Below are 19,089 nucleotides of genomic sequence, written 5' to 3' on the forward strand. Positions count from 1 at the left end.
CTCATAGGAATGACAGGTGCTTCCCTGGTGGCCCAGATGGTAAAGAATCTGCCTGCAATGCATGAGACCTGGGTTTGATCCCTGGGTTGGGAAGATCCCCTGGAGAAGGGAATGAGTACCCACTCCAGTATTCTTGCCTGGACATTTCATGGACAGAGAAGCCTAGAGGGCTACAGTCCACGGGGTCGCAAAGAGTTGGACACGACTGAGTGACTAACATGAATGAGTTTGAGTATGGATATAGGAATGATAGATACCCATTCAAGGAGAATGGTTAGTTGGGGTTATCAGAGGATGCATTTTGGGAAGAGGCACTTTGGGCTTTAACTGTGTTTGCAACAATGTAGTTCAGAGGCTGACAAAACTCTGGTCCATCCAAATACAGCTTGTCATCTGTTTTTCTGTGACGCTTGAACCAAGGATGGCTTTCACGTTTTCAAATGGTTGAAAAAAATCCTAAGAAAGATAACATTTCATGACCTGTGAAAATGATGTGAAATTCAAATTTCAGTGTCCATTTAGTAACATTTTCTTGGAACATACACATACATACACACACACACACATCCCATCTGGAGATGACAAATTTCTCTCATGTACCTCTGTGTTCCCCTCCTCAGGCTGGGAGTTGAGGGCACAGACCTGCTCACACATGGGTGGGCACCCAGGAGGCAGGGGAAGTGGCACATAATGGATACAAAGGACCCAATTTGAAAGCTGCCCAGCCGAGCCTGTTATGGCACTGTCACTGTCGTTTTTCATTGCTGTGTGGGGAGGCCCGTGTTATCTTATTTCATGCTTTTCTGGTTGGTTTTCAGGGCTATCTTTAGGCTGATAAATCAGAGAGGCCAAGTTGACATCAATAGTCTTTGAAATCAAGAGACTTTTGCAATACGAAAAATGGGGTCAAAGTGCTAGGTACCATTGGACCCGCTAAGCCTGGAAGCTTGATTTGAGGATAAGGAAGAAGAGGTAAGAAAGCATTTGGTAAATATATTGGGAAGTGAGGAAACCAAGAAGGACCCTGTGGGGCTCCTGGGCACAAAAGCCTTCTATGTCCCCCATCTCTTGATTATAGGAAACAGGCTTCTTTCAGCCTCCAAGACCTCCACTGAGTTCCAACAGGAGGTTCAAACAGTTGCTAATTAAGGAAGGGAGGAGAATGCTGAGACTGGAGATGAACAGTATAGAAACAATAGTGCAGCCTCAGGGAAGGTTCCTGAGGGAAGGTTCCTCAAGTGATATACAAAACAATATCTTTGAGCTGTTTTGCAGATACTGAAACCCTCACCAGGTGGGAGAAACTAACTGTATGCTGCCCACAAAAACACAGACCCCAGACCCATTGGAACCAGACGGTTGATGATGCTGACTCCCACTTATCTTACCACCAAACCAATCAGAAGAATGTCCACGACCTGATCATGCCCACGCCCTCTGGAAGCATTACTATAAAACTATTCACTACTCGCCTCCAGGTGGGGACATACAATTTTGAGGGCATTAGCTTGCTGTGGCCCCCTTTAGCCTGCAAAGCAACACAGCTATCTATTCTTTTCTATTAGGCCCAAAACTCTTGTCTCTAAGATTTAATTCAGCGTCAGGGTATAGAGGCCGGATTTGGCTCCAGTGATGGAGAGCTATCAGCATATGAAGCTGACCATTAGTGGAAACTTCTAACCTACTCCCCAGCCCTACCCTAAAAGCCTAAAAGTGATTAATACATTAACTTTTTAAAAGGAAGGTAAAAGAAGGCTATGAAATATGGGGTCTATTAATGCCAATTGGTGTACTAGTGTTGGGACTCTGGTAGCAAGTTTGATATTTTTTAGATTTGAATAAAATGCAAAAATGTTGATCTCCTCTAGAACATTAAAAAGATCTAATACATTGGGAAGGGTCATTAAAAAGGAAATGCAAATAATTAAGTAAATACAATACCTCACTCTTAATTAGATAAATGCAAATAGAAACAATATGGATATGCCACATTTTTGCTCATCAGATGGGCTATGTTTAAAACATCTTTCATAATATCCTGGGCTATTGAGGGCTTATAAACATAGGCATTCTCATATTCAGAGAGTATGCAATGATGCAACTTTTTCAGAGGTTATTGTGACAATGTCTATGAAAATTAAAAATGTATACACTCTCAGACCTAAGAATTTCCCTTTGGTAATTTTTCTTTGAGCAGTGCTTGCTCCCTACACTTGTCTGAATGTGTACCAACCAAGTAAGTAACATGTGTGTACATGTATGTATCAACATTGTTTGAAATAGCCAAACAGCTATATGTCTATTAATGAGATGTGTGGAAGTGTTAGTCACTCAGTCGTGACTGACTCTTTGAGACCCCGTGGACTGTAGCCTGCCAGGCTCCACTGTCGCTGGAATTATCCAGGCAAGAATACTGGAATGGGTAGCCATTTCCTTCTCCATGGGATCTTCCTGACCCAGGGATGGAACCCAGGTCCCCTGCATTGCAGGCAGATTCCTAACCATCTGAGTCATTAGGGATAGTGATTAACAAAATTATAGTTGATTGTATAATTGAATCCCTATGTAGTGATTAGCCAGTAAGTGGCTCAGTCAGTTCAGTTCAGTTGCTCAGTCATGTCCGACTCTTTGCGACCCCATGAATCGCAGCACGTCAGGCCTCCCTGTCCATGGCCAACTCCCACAGTATACTCAAACTCAAGCCCATTGAGTCGGTGATGCCATCCAACCATCTCATCCTCTGTTGTCCCCTTCTCCTCCTGCCTTCAATCTTTCCCAGCATCAGGGTCTTTTCAAATGAGTCAGTTCTTCCCATCAGGTGGCCAAAGTATTGGAGTTTCAGGTTTAGCATCAGTCCTTCCAGTGAATATTTAGGACTGCTAGGCGTATATATAGTATATGCAAAGATTTTTAACTTGCTATTGAATTCACCCAGACCAAATCTGGCATAAGAGTTTTATAAAATGAATATTTGTGAATGTGTATGTATGTATACACACATTTATCTGTATAAGTCAAAAAAATTATGAAATCCAGATTTCAGAGCACAGTCAGCAAGAAACATCTATGTCAGTCACAAACCCTCATAGAGCAAAAGCTTTCTAGAGCTCATCTCCCCTCAAATATGGAGATTTCAATTAAAACAGAAATTAATTAGAAAATGTAACCTACAGAGATCTGAAATGAGACTAAAACTAAACTTCCAACAACAATGGAAGACATTTAAAAAATACCAACTTTAGGGAATGAGAATGATGGTCAGAAAGTGGACCTACGTTTCACTTGATACAGCGGAGTTCTGCTTCTCCTTGTTATTGTCAGTGTTGCTACTTCTGTTGGTATAAAAGTGATTGACGCTTGTAGTATAAACTCAAACCACTTCATTGCTAATACACTGGGGACTGATGAGAATTGAGGGCTCCGTCACCTCCCCACAGTGTCTCAGCAGGGCCCCCTGATCCAGGTGTTAACATGCATGATGTTCAATATGGAAATTTGATTGGAGGGGTGGAAAACAACAAAGTTGAAATGAGATGTCCAGTTCTCATCTACAGCCGGAACTAATGGGATGGTGGTTAAACAAAGTTGTGAGTTTCTTTTGATTTTTATCTCAGCTTATAAGATACTGCTTTGAGTTTCATTTCAGAGTTTGGGGGCAGTCATTTTCACAGTTCGTTAAAGGGCCAAGGTTGTTTCTCCTCATTGAAAGAGATTAGTCCTATGGCAAGCTGTTATAAGGTTAGTGACTCATGCAAATAGACAAGGAGACCAGTAATTGTCCCCTGTCCCCTGTCCCTGCTGGCATGGATCATCACGGGTACAGAAAACATTCAGGTCACTGGCCAGGTCTTTCATTTCAGAAATAAAATGGAGAAGCAATAAAGCTCAAATTTGGTATTGCAGGTTCTCTTATAAGATGATGTCTATAGACAAGCACAAATATAAGACTATAGACCCATGGATAATTATCATGCAAAGAATTCTGATAAAAGTTTTGGTCTTTTCCCCCAGATCATGCATACATACAATGTGGCACAGGATTTCAGGGAGTTGTGAGTTTCTCATGCTCATCTCATCCATTAGCCCTATGGGACTAAACATCCTATGGTTATAGCCCCTTCTTTAAGAAGACCTGCCCATACAGTGACACGGAGATATTCACTGGGTCAATACACGTTAAATGTGCCAGGCTCTGAACTATGCTTACACACAGAACCAAGATTAAATAAGATGTGACTTTTCAAGAAGATTTCAATCTAACAGTTTGGTCAACATTTTCTCACTATATACATTATATTTACACACATATATCTATATTAGGTAAATCAATAGAATGTAGGTTTCCTTTTTACAATTTTCATATACTGGGTAGCAGTTTTAATGTATTAGGTGCACACCACACATGTGTGTGTGCACATTCTCTGTCTCTCTCTCTCTCTCTCTCTCTCTCTCTCTCACACACACACACACACACACACACAGTATTTAAACAGTAAAATCTTTGTTTCCAGGATGAGGAGATATCAATTTGTCTGCAGTTGAATGCAGGGGCCAATAACAAATGCCAAGTACAATAAATACATTCAGAATTTTCCAATAATACATCCCATGATTGACTGTAATTGAGGTTGCTCTCTTCAGCTTGCCTCCCAAGGCAGAGAGGTACTACAAGAAAGAATAACATCCTTGTCACAGGTGTAAACTACAAAACATCCACATTTCAGAGCACAGTCAGCAAGAAACGTCCATGTTGGTCACAGACCCTCAAAGAGAAAAAGCTTTCCAGAGCTCATCTCCCCTCAAATATAGAGATTTCAGCTGAAACAGAAATTAGTTATAAAATGTAATCTAGGGCGATCTGAAATGAGACTAAAACTAAACTTCCAACAGCAAGCTCAGATAAGCATTTGCCATCCGCCCCATGGTGATGAGCAAAATAAGGAGGGATTTTGTTGTGTGTCAGAAGTCTCAGCGAATTGGTGACAAAATTCCTAAACCCATTAAAATCAGAGAAAAAAAAAAAAACTTGCCATAAACTTTTAAAAACTTGTATTATTTGGGCATATGTCCTACTAAATGTATGACCTAGAATACAAATAACGGGTTTCACATACTAAACAGTAAGAAAGGGATGGAGAAACAAAAGAGGAAACCCAATCCCAGAATGTGGAGAGATAACATAGATACTGGATTTCTGGGAGCAACCGTCCAGCCTGGAGTCTGATTCTGATTCTGATAAATATAAGCTCAGTTATATTTGCTAACAGTTTGCTACTCTGACCTCTCTGTTTTCTCTCTTTCTTTCCTCCTCCTCTCTATTTCTTTGATCTGAAGCCATGGTTACTGACTCTCTGAGAGAGACACAGACAGACAGAGGGAATATGATACCGAAAAAAAATCTCTTTTTTACACTGAGTCAGGTCAGGCATTATGCTTATATCCTTTATTTCAATGGTAGGTTTTGTGTTTTTTCTCCTGTTTTGTTTTGATAGGGATAACTTTTCAAATTAAATCCCTATATTGAACTTTCACTCTTGGATAGTTTCTGAAGATGCTGCCTTTGCAAAAAAAAAAAAAACAAGTAAAATAAATAAATAAAATTAGAACTGATGTATTTCCCGTCTTGTGAAAGCTGAGCCTGAGATGACAGTTTGGCATTATCAGCCTCTGTGCCTGCAAGGAGCACAGGAATGTTGCTGGGTGAGAGAAAACTTGCCGATCAGGGAAAGTGACGGTCTTGTTGCTTTCAGGATACGGAATGAGGAGCATTAGATGCCACAAGCCAGAAAGCAGCTGAATCCCCCAAAGCTGGAAAATAAAAGCAAACTGGGATGCTACCAATTTCATCCAGAGCTTTCTAAACAAGGAGTGTGGTCATGGGAGACAGACCCTAAAGCCCTTTCATTAGTTTCTCGTTGTGAGACTTTGTTACTTTAAGCGTGTTCCACAGACCAGCTTCACCTGTAGACTCTTGGGCCCTTACTGAATCAGAATCCACATTTTAACAAGATCCCTAAGTGGGTTCTATGCATGTTCAAGTTTGAGATGCAGTGCTCTAAATTTTTCATAAAACCTGTAAGTGAGTTTAGGTAGCCAGTTGACTGAAAATTGGTCAACTATGTATTCGTTCATTCAGTAAGCTCTCTCTACAAGGAGCCACTGTGGAATGTGCTGCAGATGCACTAGCAAGCAAAGGTACACTCGACTCCTGCATTCACAGAACTTACTTACAGGCTGGTGGAGAGGAAAAGTTATGATCAAATAATCGTGTAAATGGAATGTGTAATTTCAAGCTAAGATGAGCACCATAAAGATAAATAATAGAGTTGGAGGAAAGCAAACACAAAATAAACAAATTTAGATTAGAAGTTCAAGAAAGACATACTTAAGAAGTCTTAAGAAACCAGGGATGCTTTCTCTGGTTTGCTATAATTCTGTGGTTATATTAGATGTTATCATTGGAGGAAGCTGGGTGGAGGATTTGAGGGAACTCTACTATTTATGTGTGTGTGTGTGTGTGTGTGCAACTTCTATGTGAGTCTAAGGAGCTTCCCTTGTGGCTCAGATGGTAAAGAATACGCCTGCAATTCAGGAGACCTAGGTTCAATCCCTGGGTCAGGAAGATCCCCTGGAGAAGGGAGAGGCTCAAATATTACCACTCCGGTATTCTTGCCTGGGGGATTCCATGGACAGAAGAGCCTGGAGGGCTACAGTCCATGCAATTGCAAAGAGTCAGACATGACTGATGAACTTTCACTTCATGTGAGTTTAAAATTATTTCAGAATTAAAAGTTTTTTAAAAAATGGATGTTTAACCAGATACCTGGATGATCACCAGTGATGAGTTATGCTGAATTGGTCAGGGAAGAGGGAAGAAATGAATTCCAAGCAGAGGAAACACCAGGTATTGGAGCCTTATAGGAAGATAGACCTTGCAGGTCTAAGAATTAAAAGCAAACCCCCCCCCCCCAAAAAAAAAAGCAAACCCAAAGACCCCCAGGTGAGGAATGAGGAGGGCACAGACTGAAACGAGGCCGAGAAAATGGACAGGTGACATTGTAACTTCTGACCTCAGAAAAGACAGCTCTGGCTATTGTGTACTGAGAACTGAACCTTGGAATCCAAGGTAACATTGCCATCTCTGGTCACCACTAGACAGAGCCCACTTTCAAAGAGGAGAGGAAGCAGCTCTAAATTGCTGAGGTTATTCTGTGTTAGGTACAATCTGGGCACGTTGCATATCATAGCCCTTTCTCAGGTTATAAGGAGAAAGGAGATGGTCAGCTTGGACCCTGATCTGTCCCCCAACTGATTCAGCCAAAGGATATATGTTCACCCCATACACAGGGAAAGAAACCTCTGGAGATGAAATTATCTCCCTGTGAGTGCACAGTGATGGAAGAGGTGTGGTTTCTGGAGAGTGCGGATGGCGCGGTGACCAGCTTCTTTCAGCTGTGAGATGGTAAACCACGGGTATCATCTGCCTTTGCATCAAAAGAGTGGAGGATATGTAGACAGGCTCAGAGTTAGTAATGGTAAAGTCTGTGAACTGTGAGGGGTAGTTTTGAAGCAGGGAAGGTCTCCAAAATTGGATTATAACCCTCTGCTCAGTGCTGGACAACCTCCACCAGACTCCTGGCTCGCTGGTAACTGGAGACTCCATTCTCTTCCGCTTCTCGTCACTGGAGACCTCTTCCTTTCCACCTGCCTTTTCTCTCTCATCCTTTCTTTCTTCTCTATATTTCCCCCTTTACTCTTTCACCTACAGCACCCATCTTGGGCCTGGTAGTACCCTGTGAAATGCTCAGCCCTTCTGGAGATCCTCAGGACCAAAGAAGGGGAAGGAAATCCGCGTCATTTAACCGTATTACTTAAACTTTCTATGCCTTGATTGCTTCATCCATAAAATAGGAACCACCTACAAGTTGTGAAGATAGTTGTGATAAAATATAGAAATCCCTTAGTATATTTCTTAGTACAGGGCGAGTGCTCAGTAAATATTAGCTACTGTAGGAATCAGTGTTATTAACTTCTTCAATTTACAGTGAGGAAACAGAGGCGTAAAGACTTTCAAGGTCACACAAGAGAGTGAACTTGTGAGCCATCAGACATGTGTTTGGATTGCGGATCTTCAGCTCCTTCCACATCGTGTGCTAGTCACAATGTCCACAGGAAACACAATCCTTCACTCAGCCAATCTAACCAGGGGCCTTCAGAGCCACCAACTGACTTTTCCCTTCTGCTGCTTGATTCTCTCCTGCAAGCCCTTTCCAAGTACTCTGTGAATCTCCCACTAGACTGTGAGGTATTGCCTGGATGATATCTGATAAAACAGGGAAACTGGTGAAAAAATTACATCAAAAGAGCAGCAGTAACAAGGGGACGACAGAGGATGAGATGGTTGGATGGCATCACTGACTCTATGGACATTAGTTTGAGTAAGCTCTGGGAGCTGGGGATGGACAGGGAGGTCTGACGTGCTGCAGTCCATGGGGTTGCAAAGAGTTGGACACAACTGAGCAACTGAACTAAACTGAACACAATAATAATACATGTTTACTTTAGCAATAAGAGATTTTGGAATTTTTTCATCACCTGCAAAGAAAAACCCCTTGATTGAATGAAAGTTGTAGAGAATTATCAAAAAAACTCTAGATTACTAAGGACAAAAAAAAGGAAAAAAAGTCCTCAGGTCCAAATGACTTATATTAGTGCCACTGTGATTTCCCTTAATACAGATGTAATTCATGGCAGATCCATAAAACAAATTATTACTATGAGCATCATGGAAAAGTGGCTTTACTTACGACCATCCACAGTTCTGGCCTCTAGATGGATAAGGTCTGGTTCCTTGTTCGACCCCATCACAGACCTAAATGATGGAGAAAGATCAACATTAATGAAACCCCACATGCCCCACAGAAACTCAGCTGAGCCCCACAAACTATTATACTAACGTTCACAGGATTTTAAAGCCACGATCCTTGGGATATGTCTACTGTATTTATTGATATAGCCTGACAGTAAAATTTCCACTTCAAATGAAGCTGATAATGAAACCTTTATTTGATGGAGGCCAGGCTTAACTCTGGCAAGGATATTGTGTGTTATTAGCTCAGACTTGCAAATAAGTCCCACACATGTCATATGCAACAATTTCAATGACAGTATATTAAACTTTCAAGACTTATCAGGCAGATGCCAGGCAAGCTGCTTTAGCGGGATGATTTGAACAGTGATCTACATAGCAAACTGATCTAATTAATGTTTTTATTTGAAATGTGCAGAACTATCTACTACTGCCCTATGAAGAGACCATGTGACCCAACAAATGTAGTGGACAGAACAGTGCAGGGTGACCATTCTCTGTGGTTTTGAACCAGTATGAGGGGGAAATGCAGTTGCATTCGCTTTATGATGTGTGCTGGAAGCCACAAGTGTAAGTTAAAGACAAGTCTATTTAAAATGCCTCGGAGGCACATATTATTTAGTCTTATCTTGCAGTGAGCCATATTAAATAGAAAATAATTATCCTGTTACATAAGTAATATGGGCCATCATACTCCATCTCGTAAGACTTTCATTCAACAAGATTAATTAAACTTGGGATTGTCTATAATTTTTTTTATCAGGACTTGCACAACTTTCACTAATTTCATTTCCAAGCGGAAGGTGGTAACACACCTTAAAACTGGTCTCCTTTTGCCTCCTTTGAGCCCCTCAGCTCCACCATCAAATCCACATGAGAAAATGTAGATGGTGAACACACTCAGGTCTCAGTGGGGTACCCCAGATGCATCTCGCTTCTGCCGTCTCCCTCCTGCTGCAGGGGAAGACGCGCCACTTCTGAAAGTGTCTCCTGCCCTTCTTTAGCCTATGTGAGCCCCTGTGTGCTTTTCTCTCCAGCATGAAAGGCTGTTTTCTAGGTTCACCTCATCTCCCTTGACTCTTATTTTAAGAAGCATCTGAAAAGTCACTTCCTCCATTACCTAGTTCCCAGTTACAGCAGGAAAATTTTTCTCTTGCTACCACAAATATTTCTTTTTTAAAATATAAACCCTATAACAGTATGCTAGAGTTATTTTTGTCTTTCCCTGTGTAAAAGCAGCCATCACGCTACATCAAACTGAGAGCCATGGTGGAGTTTTGCTTTAAACACTTCATATTCATATGTATAAATGAATAAAATAATGCCTGAGCTCTAACATAATAGATATTCAAACACTGAAGGAAGGAAGTGGGGAAGGTAAGAGGGGAGGAAGGTAGGGAGAGTGTATGATGGTCTGTGAGCTCTTCGAAGTAAGTGAATTAATCACTATCCTATGGGCATCCCCAGAACACTTCTCATTTGACCTTATCTTCCAACTCCAAGAGTCTGAGGCTTAGCCTGCTTAGTCTCTGTTCATCTTAAGAAGTCTCCTAAGGCCCTATTATCACTGTCAGTAACTTTTCTTTGATTGACACATGGCCTAAAACTCAGAGCCTATGCTTGAAAAATTAAACTCTGTATTTCTCTTCTCCCAGGAGGCAGAACGGTCCTAGCAAGGGTTTTATAATTCCCCACAAAGAGACAGGAGACATGCACTTGGTCAATTCGCCTGGTTAGAATCTGAACATGGGAAGATGTAACACTTTCACCATCATTTCAGTCATCCACTGTAGTGACTGCTTGTCTATGGTTGGTAGCACTCCACTGCCCAAAGTGAAGCATTGATTGGGTTCAATCAACCTCTACTGATGAGACCACAGTCATGAGCACTAAAAATAAAGACAAGCTCCCAACAACCCTCAAACCAGAAAGCTCAGCAGGTAACTGGTTTTTGCAAATTATTACTAGGTAGTAACATGTTGGTCACTTCCCTCCTTAATTGCTGCAAGCTTCTTCCTTGAAATGACCAACATCAATGACGCTGGCATCCCAGAAACAGTGGTGCAACTACCCTGCAAACTAACTAACCTGCTTGCCTTGTGGTTGATGTCAACTGGAGGCAAAATGATTATCCTGTATCCAGTTTCATCTTTCCATGTGCTCATGACCTCAAATCAAAATCTCTTAAGATCTTTTACTATCTCTAAAGGCAGGAGCTGTTGTTTCAAGTGACATGTTCCTCTTATTAACTAATAAAAAGAGACAGGGCCAAAACAGAGTCCTTTGTCTCTTCAAAATCTACCCTGGCTACCAACTCCCTTACCCCGCCTAAGATTTTCCCAGGTATAGTGAAACAACCACAGTAACAAAATAAAACTTTAAAGTCAGACCACAATTTTTATTTGCTGATGTGCTCTTCCTTTTTCCTGGAGGCCTAAGGGTGCCTCTTGGATCTGCAGTCACAGATTATAAAGAATTATTGTTGCTTTTACTTTGTGGCACTGGTGAGTTCTCAAGAGCTGAAGCCAAACAATGTTAGATGTTCACAGAGGTGCTGATTTTAATGGTGCTGTCATTGACCAGACCCTTGTGGAAACACATCACTGACCTGCAAAATATCATTTTCTAGATCATTCATGCATTTTAGTTGGAGCTATAGAATTGAATGGTTTTCTCTATGTTTTAAGACCAATTGTTGGGCTTAATGATGATGCCGATGACAATGATGACAATAATGACAAGTGGTTGCCAGGGACTTTGGGGGATGGAAGAATGGGGAGAAAATGATAAAAATGCACAACCTTTCAGTTAAAAGATGAATAAGGTCTGAGGACCTAATGTATAACATGGTGACTATAATGAAGAACACTGTATTATGCAACTGCAGTTTGCTAAGATAGTAGAATTTAAGTGTTCTTACAAATCACACACACAGAAGGTAAATATGTGAGGTAATTAATGTGTTAACTCAATTATGGAAATCCTTTCATAATGTATATATGTATCAAATTGTCACACTGTACATGAAGCATATTACAAGTCTATTTGTCAATTAAACCTCAAAAATAACTAAAAAAAATAAGAAGTCAGAGAAAATCAGCATAAATAGAAATTTTAATTCAAAATATTCCCATGATGATCTCATATTTGAAGTGAGATCTCAAAAATGGCATTAAGAATCTCTACCCAATCATGTAGTAACTTTGATTTCAGGCATTAAACACAAAGGTTTGGGCAGCTTTGCTTTATGCTTCCAGATTGCCCTGTACCATCCCCATCATGGTTCATAATGATTTGCTGGATCTCTTCGCATAACTGCTTCTCTTACTTCACTGAGCTCCCCAAAGGCAGGTGCTCTGTTTTTATCACTACATTCTCTGTGCTTACCAGAGCATAGAGAAGAATGTTTCCTCAACAAATATATAGACATGTTTACACTGGTCAATATTTACTATAATATCCGATATATTGGGTTGTTCAATTCTGGGACTGTGAAAGAATCTCTCTATAAAAATGAGATGAAAAATATTGGTGCAGGGTCCTTTAATTACAATAGGTGGCTATATCTTGTATATTTTTATATTGTCTTTATGTCTAATTGGGAAAATGAATTCCCTTCTGGAGCTGAATTTCAATGAAGTTAAGGAATATCTTCATGCATGCTTTGCACGTATCGGCACCTCTGCCTGGAATAACCTCTTAGCCTTCTTCTGCCTTCTTAACTCTTATGGTTTCTGTCTCTGCTACACATGAATGAAGTTGAAAACTATCTCCCCAGTGGGGGTGCCACTTAAACTAAGTTGGTTATCCCTTCTGAGACATCCAGAACTTTGCAATTCTTTTGCATAGCACAAATTAGGCCATGTTTCAAATGGTGACTCATTTGTCTGTCCCTCTTATTGACAGACAAGCTCAAACTGTGCTAGGTACCATGCATGCCATACATAGATATTCAATAAATGTTTACCAACTGCTTTTGAATAAAGAAGTACACAGCAAGCCATATCAGCATTTATCAGTTTATCTGCATGTTTGACATTCAGTTACTTAACATCTCTGTGCTTTTATTTTTTAAGGATAAAATGAGCCTAAAATAAGTTTTCCTAAAATATACACCTTAAAGCACTTAAGAGATTCCTGGCTCACAGCAAGTATGTGTAGATAGATGGGGGATATTAATCCTCATGTGAAAATTAAAATTCATGTTGGTAATAAAAGCTTCTTAGGTTATCATGGGTACCTCATTAACAGAAATTTTTTCTCATCATGAATCAACAGACAAAATAAAAGAGTCATTAGCCTAGAGATCAACCATACAAATGAATGAATTCTCTTATTTGTTTAGTGAAATATTCCAATGTCCTCTTACGTGGTAAGAACAAGGGCTACAGATTCCCTGGCTTTACATACAGCTATGGGAGAGACAGTAATCCAGTTAAACAAGGGTTCTAATATTCAAGCTGGTATTTGAAGACATAGGAGAAATGTCTGCAGGAGAATGTTCCGTAAGTCTTTAGAGTAAAATAGATTGAATTTTCACGGATATGCAATGATATGATCAATGGCTAGAGGGAGTGGCAGAGCATTCTCCCTAGAGATAAATATCAAGTCAAAAGGCCACAGGTCAGGTAGAAGTTGACCCACAGAGGTGTCTACTAGAATGTAAACAGTAAACATGGCTAAGTTTTCACAGCAGATCAACAGAAGATAGCATGCAAATTTAGGCACTGTGTACATCATGTTAGCATTTCTGTAAAGAACCCACTGCCTATACAGGAGATGGATTTGATCCCTGGGTGGGGAAGATCCCCTGGAGAAAGAAATGGCAATCCACTCCAGTATTCTTGCCTGGGAAATCCCATGGACAGAGATTGGTGGGTTACAGTCAATGGGGTTGCAAAGAGTTGGACATGACTTTTCAACTAAACAGCAACAACATCACATTAAGGTTTTGTATTTGATCCTAAAAGCCACAGGATGGCACTGAAGAAAGTTATGCACATAAGCTTTTAAATGGCTCAAAATAACTTGTGTTCCCATCTATCTATGTGTAGGTCTCTCTGCCCAAGAAAAATATAAGGTAAAAGCCCTCAGGACATAGTAGACTCAGCTGTATTGATACAAACAAGATCAACCCAGACTCCTGCATCTATGCTTCCAGTATCTTAAGCCAGTGCTCACATTTAGGAGTGATTTTGGAATAAAACCTAAGGATTATCGTAGTCAAGAATGCAAATAAAACACTCACTCTGATATAGTGCGCTGTGAAGTTAGCAGTGAAACATCAGCCTTCTGAAATACAATCAGCCAAATGCAGCCTTTGTAGACATTTTCTACAGAGAAACTCAAAAATGTCACTAGTTTATCATTCTCCTGGCATTTTGTCTGAGTTTATACCAGCTTAATATACTGCTCAATAAATGTTGTGGAGCCACAAAATCTACTGATGGAGATAAGCACGGAGCAAGTATTAAAAAATAAACACTATGATGGGATAGCGCTTATTTATTCAGAGTCAGATTTGCAGCTAATGGCCAAGGGAGGAGTCGGGAGGGATCTGCAGAGGGACAAAGGCTCAAGCGTTAGAGACACCCGCCCCCCTCCTTTTTGTTTTAGAAGAAGCATTCATGTTCCCGCAGGCTCCCCATAAACAAAGCGAGTGGCCCCATCTACTACAGAAGCAGCAGCAAAGTGCTGGCCTGTATTAGCGGCTGGACCCTCTGGTCTCCTCTTCTGTAGTCAAGGGTTTCCTCTTCACATAACACTACAGTTAGGCTCTCGGAGACACGCGCCATCAGGAAAGTCCTAGTTAAAGCTATAGTTTTCGCTCCTAAACAAAGCAGCTGGGCCTGAGGTCTCATCAGCTCATGGGGGAAATGAGCTAGAAAAAAATTAAAAGGATCTTAAAGGTGGCATTTTAACCTCTCCTGTAAGCCTGAGAAACATGCTTCTTTGCTTTTTTCTGATCTCCACATGGTTACACTGGTTTTCCAGAAACAATGGTAGCTACTACAAATAACAAATAAATGCATGCATGCATGCTAAGTCACTTCAGTCATGTCCGACTCTGTGCGACCCTAAGGACAGCAGCCCCCAGGCTCCTCTGTCCACAGGATTCTCTAGGCAAGAATACTGGAGTGGGTTGCCATTTCCTTCTCCAAGGCAGACAAATAACAATGCTTCGTTTCTTAAATGCTACAAAGGATCAGCATGGCCAACATCGTTAAGCTCATTACAGTCTGCATTTTATCATTCCCACTCCCCAAATCAGAAGTCTGACTGTTAAGTTATATGACATTTATAACAAAATCCAGGGGAGAGAGACAAAGGAGAGCAAAGTGAGGAATAGGATGTCTGACTCAGAATGAAGGAACACATAAAGTGCAGGAGGGTCGTGGGAGGTGAGGTTTTGTTACACAAAGTGCTCAGTAGAAATAAAATGGAAAGTTGAAAGAGAAATGAAAGGGCTTAGTTAGAAGTAAGCATGTGTCTCTCCAGACATCAACCGTTCCTCTAAACTGGTTGGGACAAACCATTCTTCTACAGTTTCCCTCCTCTTTCCCATTTTCCCATCTTCTAATGTAATGACTTTACTTCTTACTCCATTGGTTGAATTTCCTGCCTCCTTCTTATTTCCCCACTTTTATGGTGCCTCCCCATCTTTGTCTTTGTTGTTTCTGAATGCAAATGAGAAAGTCTAGAAAGACACCAGTGAACATGACCAGATCACGAGCCTGATCCTGAAACAGAAACGACAGTGCCAGTGAGAGACAGAGAAAAATACTTTAATTTATCAAATAATGTAGGATGGAGGTAAAAGAGGAGCACACAGCATTTTTAAGGCAGGTTTCCTTTTATCTTTTAAAATTATAGTGGTAGCATACTCTATGTATTTTTAGCAACTTGTTAATTTTACTCAATGATGTATCTTAGAGACTGTTCCATGCCAGAACAAAAAATTAATGACAAAGATCTCTACTTTATTGTAGTCTATTAAATGAAAATACCCAATTTATCTATCTTCTATTGACTAGCTCAAAGTCAAAATGCATACAAAAGTAAAACAAATGCTACTGGAAATGTACATTCAAAATTCATAATGGAAATCACCTCTGGAATTTTTAGAATTGTAGGGAAATAGTCAAAGGGATCATTATACTTATCAGTAATTTACTTAACAATTACATGGAAGATGTATCTATGCATTATTATTAATAGTAATTGGAGAAGGAAATGGCAACCCACTCTAGTATTCTTGCCTGGAGAATCCCAGGGACAGAGGAGCCTATGGGGTCGCACAGAGTCGGACACGACTGAAGTGACTTAGCATGCATGCATGCATTAATAGTAATAAACCTATACTATTAATAAAAACAAGAACATTTCTACAGTCAGGAAAGCAAGCGTAAGGTAGATGTAATTAATGTGTGCAAATGACAAAGGGACAGAGGGGGAGATAAGTGGTATTTGCATGAGCAGGATACATGGACTTTTCTCAAATTTCAGGACACTTACAACTTGTATACCATCTTAAGAAAGAGTGCTTGGAAGGCTAAAGTTGGGATAGTATAAGAGGAAAAAACGCCAGGGATACTAGGAGGTGAGTATTTGTGCTAACCATAAATTCAGAGTAAGAGGAGGAAGGTGTAAAGGTCCTGATTCGAACTGGAGGGACTGTATTAATGGGAGACAAGAAGAGGAAAGAACTTCAATTCTCCTTTATTTTCATATTTGTTACAGACAAAGAACTTCAGACCAGAAGGCAGAAAATGAGTGTAAAGGAATGGAAACCTGAGTTTTTTGCTGCTGGAGACAGTCTGACCCAGAGAAATAATATTCCATAAGAGAATTCCAAGGGCAGAAATCTCCAAATTTTTGTTTGAACACATCAAGCAAGAGAGAAAAAAGAGAGCACATACCCAATATAGGAGTTATTAGTAATAAGTTGTGGAAATGCACTAGTTGTCGTCGTTATTCATTGGCTAAGTTGTGTTCCACTGCTTGCAATCACATGGACTGCAGTGTGCCAGGCTTCCCTGTCTTTCACTGTCTCCCAGACTTTGCTCAGATTCACGTCCACTGAGTCGGTGATGCTATCTAACCATCTCATCTTCTGCCACTCTCTTCTCATTTTGCCTTCAAACTTTCCCAGCATCAGGGTTTTTGCCACTGAGTCAACTCCCCACATCAGGTGGCCAAAGGATTAGAGCTTCAGCTTCAGCATCAGTCTTTCCAATGAAAATTCAGGGTTGATTTCCTTTAGGATTGACTAGTTTGATCTCCTTGCTGTCCAAGGGACTCTCAAGAGTCTTCTCCAGCACCACAATTCAAAGGCATTGATTCTTTGGCGCTCAGCCTTCTTTATTATCCAACTGTCACATTCATACATGACTGCTGGAGAAACCATAGCTTTGACTATACAGACTTTGTCAGCAAAGTGATATCTCTACTTTTTAATATGCTGTCTAGTTTTGTCATAGCTTTTCTTCAAAGGAGCAAGTGTCTTTTAATTTCATGGCTGCAGTCACAATCCGCAGTGATTTTGGAGCCCAAGAAAAAAAAAAATCTGTCACTGTTTACAGTTTTTCCCCTTCTATTTGCCAGGAAGTGATGGGACCATATCCCATGGCCTTCGTTTTTTGAATGTTGAGTCCAAAACTAGCTTTTTCATTCTCTTTCACCTTCATCAAGAGGCTCTTTAGTTCCTCCTCACTTTCTGTCAAAAGAGTAGCATCATCTGCGTATCTGAGGTTGTTGATATTTCTCCCAGCAATCTTGATTCCAGTCTGTGATTCATCCAGCCTGGCATTTCTCATGATGTATTTTGCATATAAGTTAAATAAATAAGGTGACAATATTCTGCCTTGTTGTACTGCTTTCCCAATTTTAAACCAGTCTGTTGTTCCACATAAGATTCTAACTGCTGCTTCTTGATCTGCAACCAGATTTCTCAGGAGATAAGTAAGGTGGTCTGGTATTCCCATCTCTTTAAGAATTTTCCAGTTTGCTGTGATTCACATAGTCAAAGACTTTAGTATAGTCGATGAAGCAGAAGTAAATGTTTTTTTCTGGAATTCCCTTGCTTTCTCTATGATCCAATGGATGTTGGCAATGTGATCTTTGGTTCCTCTGCCTTTTCTAAATCCAGCATATACATCTGGAAGTTTACACACTGCTGAAGCCTAGCCTGAAGGATTCTGAGCATTACCTTGCTAGCATGTGAAATTAGCACAATTGTACAGTAGCTTGAACATTCTTTGGCATTGCCCTTCTTTGGGATTGAAATGAAAACTGACACTTTCTAGTCCTATGGCCACTGCTCAGTTTTCTAATTTTGCTGACATATTGAGTGCCACACTTTAACAGAATCATCTTTTAGGATTTGAGATAGCTCAGGTGGAATTGCAAATGCACTACAGTATTTACATATTCACTTTAGAAAATATACAGAAAATAGAAATCAAAACAAAAGAAAGCAAAAAGTCAGAAATTCTAATACTTGCTTCTCACATCTCCATGAATCATCTTGTTCATCCCTGGGGTGGGGTCATAGGTAACTCACCATAGAGACCAGTCTAGAGACCTCTAGACTGAGGACTCCTGGGGCATCTTTAACATTTAACGTGCTAAATCTTTAACACTGTCCTCCCCAGGAGGGCAGACAGCAGGTTCTCAATTAAATTTTTAATGAATGAATGAGTTCAACAAATATTTATTGAATGCCAGTAATGTGCCAGTGTTAGTTCTAGGTGATGATGGTTTAGCAACAAATAAAACAGAGGAAAATCCCTGCCCTTCATATTTAGGTTTCAACACAGAAGAAAGAGAGTGAATAACTATAAATATATATCAGGTGTATATTATATATAATATACCATTTCTTGAAAGTTGTGTAGGAAAAAACATATGAACTATAAAGGGTTTTAACTACATTAGAAAAATAAATCTCTTGTCAAATGCTGTTGATCAATGACTAGTGTCCATTTGTTAAGTGTAGGATGGATATCACATAGGGTTTGTAAGGCTGTGCCACTGCTGGTATCCTGCTTGTCAACTGCCAACAACTTGGATAAGAATATATATTGTATGCCTAGAAACTTCACATGCAACACAATTTCAGGAAAAATAATGGTGAGATAAGAGAAAGGCTGTGTTAGCCCTGAAAGCAATTTACTTGCCTGAGGTCATGTGGCTAAAAAATGATACACAGTCAGATTGGA

General features: G+C 40.2%; 1 protein-coding gene across 5 annotated transcripts in view; it reads right to left on the reverse strand.

Annotated features, from left to right (window-relative positions):
• Nucleotides 1–19,089, reverse strand: part of SORCS1 (sortilin related VPS10 domain containing receptor 1) — a 581,948-nt gene that overhangs the window by 156,983 nt on the left and 405,876 nt on the right. For all 5 annotated transcript variants that reach the window (XM_061162594.1, XM_061162593.1, XM_061162595.1 and 2 more), the window contains exon 6: nucleotides 8,808–8,872. In XM_061162594.1, the coding sequence (XP_061018577.1) occupies nucleotides 8,808–8,872 (65 nt within the window). The remainder of the gene's footprint in view (nucleotides 1–8,807; nucleotides 8,873–19,089) is intronic.

Source organism: Dama dama, chromosome 15, assembly GCF_033118175.1.
Source record: "Dama dama isolate Ldn47 chromosome 15, ASM3311817v1, whole genome shotgun sequence".
NCBI classification, from domain to species: Eukaryota; Metazoa; Chordata; class Mammalia; order Artiodactyla; family Cervidae; genus Dama; species Dama dama.